Source organism: Rhopalosiphum padi, chromosome 4 (genome assembly GCF_020882245.1).
Source record: "Rhopalosiphum padi isolate XX-2018 chromosome 4, ASM2088224v1, whole genome shotgun sequence".
Classification (NCBI taxonomy): Eukaryota; Metazoa; Arthropoda; class Insecta; order Hemiptera; family Aphididae; genus Rhopalosiphum; species Rhopalosiphum padi.
The window spans coordinates 24,875,940-24,886,944 of record NC_083600.1 but is presented as its reverse complement, the minus strand read 5'-3'; the positions used below and the strand labels follow the sequence as shown (position 1 = coordinate 24,886,944).

Below are 11,005 nucleotides of genomic sequence, written 5' to 3'. Positions count from 1 at the left end.
CATCGTAAAACCAATACTTACATTAGCTAATGAATGACTCCACTCAAATTCTAAAATTGGTAATATTTATCAAAAAGACTTTAAAATAAGATATACGATATGTCGATATACCTACACTTTAATAAATATAGGTACTTAGAAAAATGTCCATTCTTTTCTATAAATATGTTGGATCTATTTTATAACAATCTAAAAAAGGTAAGAAAGTGGATACCACTATTACTATTATAAGTACTGTAGATTATATAGATGTCGAGTGGATCATTATTCTGTGAGTATTATATTTGAATTCAATGATACAGGTATATAATTATTGTAAACAAAAAACGATTTTGTGCAGAGAGTAGAGACGATCGGTCGCCTTAAATTAGATACCTACTAAGTAGATTTTGTGGTACCTATGTTTTTTTTATAAAGTTTATCTATTTATTTTACTTTTTTCTTTTAGTATTACGGTAGGTTGATACAGTTTTTTCTGAAAATATTGCATTAATTATATTATTAATACCTATTTAATTATTAAAATGATATAAATTTGTACCGTTTTATAACACATAATTCAATAACATCTTTCTGTAAATGTACCATAAAACCGTAAAAATAGATTCATAGTATAAATAGATAGGTACCTAATAACATTTAAAAAAAAAAATCAAAAATGTCATTGCGTAAGCAAAATTCATAATAATATAAAATACGCAAACGTTTTAAGTATATGTTTTTAAATTATAACAAAATATTTAATACATAGATAATAATTATTTAAATAAGTAATTTTATATTTTCGTCCACACTTAAACTTCAAAAACATATAAAAAAAAATTGTACCTGTGTGTTTTTAATATTTTTATACAGATATTAGAACAACTATATGGGATTTTGTAATAAATTTTCAAGAATTTTGATCTAAAGAATAATTTTTGAAACATTTATTTGACTATTTATCGTGTACACTTACACACAAAAAATATAAAAATATTTCGAGTTTTAAATGTCGATAAATAAAAATTATATGGTGTTTTGTATTTCTATACTAATTTCCTTTATATTGTCCATTGTTTATATGGAATATAATATGTTCAATTCTGTGATAAAGAATCTATATGGATTATAAATAGTCGAAATGAGAAAATTTTAATTTTTTGGTAATGGTATCCATATTCCATACTTCAACACTGGTTCTCTGTGTTGATAGATGAAAAATAAAAATATGTTTTAAATTAAATTTATCTTATTGCTGAAACGGTAATTTCAATAACATTACGTAGGTACTAAGGTTAGGTGTTTGACTACATTCACTATTTATTATTTAATCGTATTATGAGCAATCATCATCATCATCATCACTTCTTTGTAAAATTAAATTATTACTCGAATCGAAGTCGAATAGAGGATAAATGATAATTAATTTCAGAAGATCTGGATAGTAAAACATGAATTTATTTTAACGTTAACATTTTAAGTTCTAAGCCCTAATGCAAACATTGTGATAAAATAATCGATTGATTGTTTTTCTTAAAAAATATTCATTTAAAATTACATTTTTCTATAAGATGCTGCTGATCATTTTTTAAAATTTTTTAAATAATGGTTATTTTAACATGATAATAAGATATGATTTTAATCAGTAGTTGATAAGGATAAAGATTTGATAAAATGATTATTATTTTGATATAAGAGGGGACTGATATTGTTATTTGTTAAAGTTAAACGCATATTATATTCATTTCATATTACAATACCACCGGTTATTTATTTCTAGTACTTTTTTTGTTCACTATTAATTTGTTACTGATCTAATTTGTAATCGTAATTAATTGATTTTTTTAATTACTTTCTTTGTTATTAGTTTTTTTTCTAGGAAAAGTATTTTGTAAGTTGTAATAATTGTGTGGATACATTTTTTGATCATTGTCATTTTCCGTTTTCGACTAATCGGCTCATAGTTCATACCTCGTGTAGGTACGGTATCGAAAATCCCGCAATATTATTTCTCTGTAGAAATGCAAATTTAACCCATCAAAAATTTCGGTCAGCTCTAGCCTCTAAGTGCCTGCATTCTGTTCTCTATAGTCATTTGTCTTTTGTGTTTAACATAATATCGATGGAGGAATATTCCGAAGAAATCTTTTGTTGTTCTCAGTGGATCAAAAATGGAAAATTTGAAAAAGTAATTCAATCTGAATGGTTATCCTGTAAATGTTGCTTGGAACATTTTTATATAATAATATTTTTCATGTTGTATTGTGTACATAGGTATGCATTCAATTACCGGACTACATGTTGTGCATAAGCGTATCAATTTCATCAGAATTTGAAAGACTGCTGGATCAGCGAGTATATATACTAGGCGATACTTCTTATGGCAGGTAATCACTAATAATATTTCTGTTCACCCAAATACTATTGCTTTTTACACAAATACTAATGCTATTTATACTGTGGTAGTCTAATTTGATTAAACCATTCCTTTTTTTATAACAATTTCAGCTGTTGTGTCGATGAAACAGCTGCTCAACACATAGCTGCTGATTGTGTTGTTCATTTTGGAAGATCATGTCTGACACCAAATAGTCACCTTCCTGTCTATTATATTCTTCCTAAGCAGCCGTTAGACTATATTCAATGCGCCAATTTGATAATCAAAACCTTTGAAACTGAAGAGGGACTGGTTTTGGTACTGTACGATGTGGCTTATCATCATATCCGTGGTAAATTTTTAAATCAATATTATATTTTACAATTTACTGTAATATCCAATAATAATGATTTTTTTTGTTCTAGATAATTTGGCCAAATCATTATCATCTACAAAGTCGATAATATTATCTGACATAGATTTAAAGGAAGACAAAACAACTAGTTGTACTGTATCTGATGACCATGAATATACAAGCATATTTGGAAGACGATTTCTTAATTTAAATTATAAAAATATTGTTTATATAACTAATGATAACTATATGAACAATGTCGATAGATTTATATTAGAGAAAAAAGGTACAAACATTACATTTTACTATAATTTAGATAATTTACAACTATTTTATATGTATAAATTTGTTTTACAGAATGTCAAGTATACATTTATCAAACTAGCTGTAATGTATTAACACAACGAACCTTAACATCAGTTATAAAAAAAAAAAACTTTATTAAAGAAAAGATAAAAGATTCTACTCATATTGGAATACTTATATGTAGTTTAAGCATTAAAGATTTACTTGAACGTATTAATAGAGTTAAGTGTTTGTGCAAAAAGACAAACAAAAAATGTTATATTTTTTCTGTTGGACGTCCTAATGTTGCCAAATTAGCCAATTTTCCAGAAGTAATATATTCCATATTAATAATCAACTGTATACAATGACTATTAATATATTTATTTAGATTGAAATATTTGTGAATATTACTTGTGCGGAAGGAGTCATAGAAAATCAAAAAGAATATATGCAACCAATTGTTAATATTGATGACATTGAATTGGCTTTGGGGACTGAAGACACTAGTGGTATTTATCAAGTGTTGTAATTTTTATACAATAATTTAGTAATTTGTTTATATCAATTTATTTTTACTTTAGATTTACCTGATATATCTTTAGTAACCAACAGATTAAGAAACATTACAATGCCTAAAGAGGAAATTGAGTTGTCTTCAGCATTAAATGTCAGAAGAGATATGTCATTATCGATAGTCACTCAAAATAGAACATGGACAGGACTCAATCCACATGATACACGACCACCAGTTATAATAGCAACAGAAGGAAGAAAAGGCACACCAAGCTCTGGATATATCACATCTGATTCAGAATACCGTAGCTGAAGAGAACTTTTTATGAATGTTTTTCCAAAACATTAACATATTTCTATTTTAGTTAAAGAACACGATGAAATAATATTGTTCAAATTATTGGTATAGGATTTGTTATTAAGTAATAATTATTGGTAATAAAGTAATAATAATTTCTTACTTTCAAAATAAATATTTTGATATATTTTTTTATTTATTTTATAAATAATTTATTAAATATACAAAAATACTGCCATTTATAATAGTTGATATTTATGTTATTATAATATACTGAAGTCAAAGTATCTTCTAGTCATTAAAAAGAAAAATATTTTAATTCTGTATATGTACATCAATGGCATTTTTAATTATATATGAAATGTAGAAATTATTACTGTCTTCTTTAGTTTTTATTAAAATTGATTTTACAATTAAAAAATATAAGTGTATGAATACAACTTTAATAGTTGTCAAGTTTTGTTTTTTTTTCAAAACACGAAATACTTTTTTGTTTATAAAAAACCATTTTAATTATTTAATAAGATAAAATATTTAATAATTTTATCATATTTTACCAGATGACCATATTAATTATAATATGATACATTTTATTTTCTTCAAATAAGAATGTTATTACTCAGACATTTGTTTTACACCTAAATCTATTTACCAAAATTTAAATATTTTTCATGTAAAAACCTCCCAGCTATAAAAACATTAATTGAATAATTATACTCGCACTATTTAGTGACAGTGTTATTGAAATATATGCGTAACCCAGAACTCGGAAAAAAAGAAGCATGATTTTATTTTTGTAGCATTAATCATTAAACAATTAGTCAACTATCTTACCAAATTGTTTCTCTAAGTTGTCTATCATAGCTATTGAAAGAGATTTATGAAATGTTCTAAATAAAGAAGACATTTTAAATACATTTTCTGATAATGAGCAGCGAGCAGAGGTATAAACTGTAATGACTAATGTATTTATTATAATGTTACCTTTAAATTTCACTTATATTTGAAGAAAATTAAACTTGAATTTATATCTAAAATAATACTTAATAATACCTATTTTAATCATTTAATTACCACATTATCACGTTTTTATTTGTTCTATTCACACAACAAAATATGTCACATACACTATATAATAATTAAATAATATTCTAATTTTAACGATTTATTTAACATGTGATGAGTGAGGGCGACAAAACCAGGCACGTATACAGGGGGGGTTGGGGGAGTTCAACACATATTTATATACGTACTACGCATTTAATACGTTGTACCACTTATACTTACACGTTGATAATAATTAATAATTTTATTTAAGTAAGTTACAGAATAACTGCCAATGAAACGATAGCTTGATTGCCGAGAGCTGCAATACCTGCAGCAATGACCTATTTTTTTCACTTTCAAAAATTTGTGCGATATATATTATCTAGTCAAAAAATAATAATTACATCATGGTATGTGAATGTGATTTTCAGTAAGTATAGGTACGAGATTTTTAAAATACCATTAACAGTAGGTACCATATAGTAGGTACTTTTAAATTAATCAATAATCATTATTATTTAGCTTGAGTAATTAATTAACACTTATAACTTATAAGTATTAAATTTACCATACCTACTAAATAATTATAGTCACATACTCACATAGGTAAATGTGTAAAATTGTCAAGACCGAAGACTCTAAAGTTAAGTAAAATTACTCTTAAGTTGTCATAAATATAAGTTTATAGTTACATACATATATATATATATATATATATATTATATATATGGCTATGTAACTATGTAAGGCCATTGACACCTAATATTATCCGTTTATTTTTAAAAAAATACATTTTTACACGTCCTGGTTAAGTGACTTATAACTTAAAAGTTATAACACATTTTGAAAATAAAAATTTATAAATTAACACAGGTCATTGTTTCCACTACCCCCCCCCCCCCACCAAAAAAAAAATATCCACTAAAAATAAAAAAGATATAATATTATTTGTTTTCGACAAATAAAAGTGTGATAATTTCTATAATATTGAAATAAAGATTATAAAGAATACAATAATGGTTAAAATTAAAATATATTTTTTTATTGACATTTTTAGACCCGGAAGATGTTTCTGATTGCTTTATAAAATTAAAAAATTACGACTACATAACCGTCATAACCAAAGGGAGGACAGCATAGATATCTGATATGCTACTATTATATAGACTACTCGATAATTATATTTTGGAAGACTTGCAGGTATTTATATTATTTAATGAATCTTGTAATAATTTGTTATAAAATTTAATATTTATTATTTAAACTGAAATTCAATTATATATTATTTGTATAATATAGTTATATGGTCATAATATGGATTGATAACTATACAGAAAGGGGACAATAATTTTAACTAGAAAATTTAAATTTCAAACTATATAATTTATATATTACCTATAGGCTACCTATATATAGTATATATAAATACTATAAATACCTACCTAAATAGTAAATTGGTAGGTTAATATCATTTTTTCTGAAAATATCATATTATATTTATATTTACCATATCATAAGCATGAATGCACGATATATATATTTATACCGTATTTTATTAAACTTATATAGTATAAATAAACACAATTTAATAACATCTTTCTGTATGTACCTTAATTTAAATATTTAACGATAAAGCTATAATATTTATACGATATATATAAATTTTGATTTGGACTCTACATCACAAAAAGCACAATTCTATTGTAGAAAGTTTTTGACCGTTTAAACATTTTGTCTTTACATATAGAAATAATATTACTATAGATATCAATATATCATAATATTATCGTAATGAAATGCAATTATATATTAATAGATCATATTATAATACGCGATATATGCATGTTGCGTATATACAAATTATATACAGTTATCATAATTATTATGCATTTATGCATCAATATTGATAACACTAACGAACTAGGAACTTAACGGTAGGTATATGGCGTATACCTATACATAGCAGCCGGTATAGGTATACGTCGTACGCGCGTAATGGTGTTTGACGCAGAGGTGATTTTTATCATATAGGTACTTCGTACTTGTGTATAAATTAAAATTTGTATGTAGTCAATAATATTTTGTCAACTTACTGTTATACACAATAATATGTTACATTATACAGCTACATTACAGTATTAATGACGTAATGTGAAAATAAAAAAAATGACTATTATTCGTTTTTTCTTATTTCTTGATGACGAAATTTTGAATAAATTCCTGAATTTGAATTACTTATAATAAAGTACATAATTTGTTATTTGTATATATAAAATAATATATCATTTAAGTTAAACACATGGCATTTATTGAAACTATTTCGAACCGCTCGGAGCACTCGCTTTTATATAGAAGGTAATATGCATATTGAGCGTAAATATAATTAAAAATCTAAGGGCTAAACATATTAATTATTATAATTAACACGTATTAACATAATTTATTATATTTACGAGGTTGTTATAGGAAATATTTGGGGTTGAAAAAAACCACCTTAATAATTAAAATATAACCTTTCGTCTTTTCCAATATGAATATTAATATATTTTAGGTATACGATATACCTACATGGCTGCATATTCAATTTTCAAGTCTTAAACGCAATACTTCACATTTTTACTAAAGAAATGGAAAATAATTTGTTAATATGATATAGTTGTTATTAACGTTATTCAAGTACTTACAAACTAAAATTGTATTTGTGTAAAATTTTCCCAATTTTTCTAGAGGCTCTGGCTTTATAATACTCTGTTTCTATACAGATGTACTACAGTTATATATTCTCTGAAAATTTGTCCAATATAGTTTTTTATTTTTTTGAAGACACGTGTTTGCCGTACATAATTTGTCGTTGTTAAATCAATAATAGTCTTAGACTTAAAGCGTTATCAGAAAGTCCTCATGGGCGGAACTACGGCTTGGGCCAACTGGGCCATGACCCAGGCTAATTGACTTGTATTAATGAATACATTTTCTAAGAATATATTATTTTAAATGAAATATAATAAATTATTAGGTATAAATACGAAAAAAAATTGAGAAATTAATTATACGTAATAAATAGAATAGTTTAAATGTTTAAAATATATTTAGCATCTGTATTTCACATGTAAGATTTGTAAAAGTGATACAATTTTAGATTTATAAGTTTAAAACATTTATAATTACTTATGTTATACATTCTTATTATAATAAAAAAACATTGGTGTTTCCTTTGGGACTTGGGTATGATAGGTGCAAAATGACTCACATAAGTGGCCCAGTCTAATGAAAATGTTTAGTTCCACATATGAGAGTCCTCCACAGATTAATATATCATATTGGTATATTGCTTGATAGAGGTCCAAATACACAAATCGCATAACACGAACATGGACTGACACAGCTTAATTTAACTTATATAGAAACGGACATTTAGACTTCGAAGACAGATAACTATAAATGATTTATAATATGCACATATTCCACCTTAGGTGATGTCAAACCTAAATATTGGGCACCTAGATACAAAGAAACTAAAATTAACTTTTACAAACTGAGCTACTACATAAAATATTTTTTTTACAGAAAATATACGGTTTAGCTCATTAAAGTTATCTGTAATATTTACCATGAAGTTCATAAACATAGTTTTTTTTTAAATTTATAGGTAACCCCCCTGTTTTACAAATTTTAGGATCATTTTGGATTCATGGGTTGCTTTAGTATTCACATCATCCCAAAAGTCACCACAGAAAAGTAATCAGGTATCGAGTTATCATCTGCATATCGCATGTGCTATTATTGGTCCATCAATGTCCAAACACTGAAACACATACTACTTATTTATATACAAAATAAATAAGATTTAACTCAAAACACTTCCTTAAGGAACATCACAGATCATTGACATTTGACAAATTATCGTATACAATACCATTAATACTTAGGCTTGTCAATGTAAATACCAAAATTAGATAAAATAATGATTGATTCTTTATAATTAATAGGATCAAACGCAGGGGCGTCATTTCACATTTTTTTCTGCGAGCAAGTTTTCAAGCAGCCAAGCAGGTCATTTTGAAATTTCACCTTTAGGCCATATAAAAATAAATTTACGTTTATGTACAATGTACATTATCCTGCTTTCAATTATTTCCATACATTATGTACCAAACCATTGCATCAAAATAAATAGTAAAAATCAATTTAAAAACTAAAATATAATAACAATAAAAACGATATTTGTTTTTAATTATAAATAATGTAATTTAAAGTTGTAATCATAATTGGCAGTATACCAATATTGATAAAATTCAATAAAAAAATTTAAATACAATTTAATTTTAATTATATTAATAATCATACATTATTTAGTCAGGGTGCAGATCAATTGGAACTATTTTAAAAGTAAGGGGTGTAACCGCATCCTCTAATCACCCCCAAATGACGCCCCTGATCAAACGCTCTTTGGGCTGATAAAAAAAAACTAGCAATTAATTTCATACTATTATGAAAGGCGTTATTTTTAAAGTTTGTTGAGCTATATATAAATGTTGATAATTTTATATAAATTATAAAAAATTTTAAATTATCATAATTCATAGTATAATTTTGCTTATTATGTATAGTATACATTTATATAGTATTGTTGTGGTGCGTGTAATTTAATTTATCGCATAATGTTATAATTTTGTTTACTCGTTGTGGGTATCTACATCACTAATAAATTGGAAACATGTGCCTTGACCGGTTCAGTTAATATTATCAAGTAAACTAGTTCATAATATTATGTCTGTCTATAGAATAATAATTAATAGTGATAATATTTAGTTAAGTAAATAAATAAGGTATTTATATGCATTACATAATATATACGAGTATACATGTAACTAGTTGTTTACTGTTATATTACTACGTATTTATGTATTACAATTTCGATTAGATTATTAGATTAATATTAATATATTATACTGACTAAATTATTATTATTTATTTAACAAATTGTATTTGTTTTATAGTATAATAAAAATCTATATATTTGTATTATAGAATAGTGTTTGTGTAGTACATTTTTTTAAAATTTTTTAACAATCTTAAATTTCAATGTTAATAAGAAAGAGAGTGGAGGTTATAGAAACCCTGAACTTCCCGAAAAATATTTTTACAAGTATGTTCATTCACACATTAACGATTACGAGACATAAATAAATAAGAAACAATATTAGTTCATAATTCATAAATCATAAATTAAATATCTGAGATGTGACCAAGAGCCGACTATAAAATTGGCATTCTGTGCCAAATATAATAATAGTATTATTAGCGGATAACATCATACGTACATAAATGCAGTCATAAAAAGTATGAAAACAATATTTTACTTAACTAGGAACTAACCATATTAACTTCACCGTGAACATCATTGTTTAAAAGTTTTAAATAATAGTTTTCAATAATTATTTGGTAGTATATTTGTTTATACATGCATATATAATATTCATATATAGAGAAAATAGACGACAATAAACTGGAATTGACGTAATAAAAAAATAGGTAGTTAAAAGTAGAAATGTTCACAAAAATCTGTTATTTTGTCTGAATTCAAAAATGAATAACAGTCGTTCGTAGTCCACGCGTAGAGCATATTTATTTTGCAAAAAATATTTAAAATAGCATTTTTTAGACATATATTATATAACTTTAAACATATATTAGCTTTTTGGTGCTATTTATAGACATATGAAATTGTGGCCTCTTTTTAGCGTTTTTTTTCGATTTATACATGATAACATTTTTGTTTGTGAATAAAAAAAAGCTTGGAAATTTAATTTTTTTAATAAGCTGTTCTTACAGCAACCATAAAACATCAAAAATGCATATTTATAGGTATATCGTACATGCACATATTCTTTAAGCGTACAACAACATTATTTATGAAATTCATTAAAATCAATAAAATAGGTAAATACTAAATTATTTTGTAGTTAAGAATTCATAAAATGCATAATTTTAATACCTAAACTTAAAAACAAGATTCTTCATAAAATATAATCGTAGGAATTAAAAAAAAAGTTTAGTATAAATCTAAATAAAAACATTTCACATTTTGATTACATTACATGTGTAAGTATATCATCATACATTTACAAATAGAAAATAAAAA

The 11,005-nt window shown here is 24.9% G+C and overlaps 1 protein-coding gene across 2 annotated transcripts; it reads left to right on the top strand.

Moving 5' to 3' along the window:
- Positions 1-1,700: 1,700 nt before the first annotated feature.
- On the top strand, positions 1,701-4,008 carry LOC132930362 (2-(3-amino-3-carboxypropyl)histidine synthase subunit 2). Of its 2 annotated transcripts, none has more exons than XM_060996194.1 (7): positions 1,701-2,195; positions 2,257-2,369; positions 2,491-2,711; positions 2,785-3,000; positions 3,072-3,331; positions 3,391-3,511; positions 3,584-4,008. In XM_060996194.1, the coding sequence occupies exons 2-7, from the start codon at positions 2,281-2,283 to the stop codon at positions 3,826-3,828; spliced, it is 1,152 nt and encodes a 383-aa protein (XP_060852177.1). In that variant the 5' UTR covers positions 1,701-2,195; positions 2,257-2,280; the 3' UTR covers positions 3,829-4,008. The 2 variants fall into 2 exon arrangements, with proteins under 2 accessions (XP_060852177.1, XP_060852176.1); XM_060996193.1 differs by having other exon boundaries at positions 1,702-2,170.
- Positions 4,009-11,005: the final 6,997 nt, after the last annotated feature.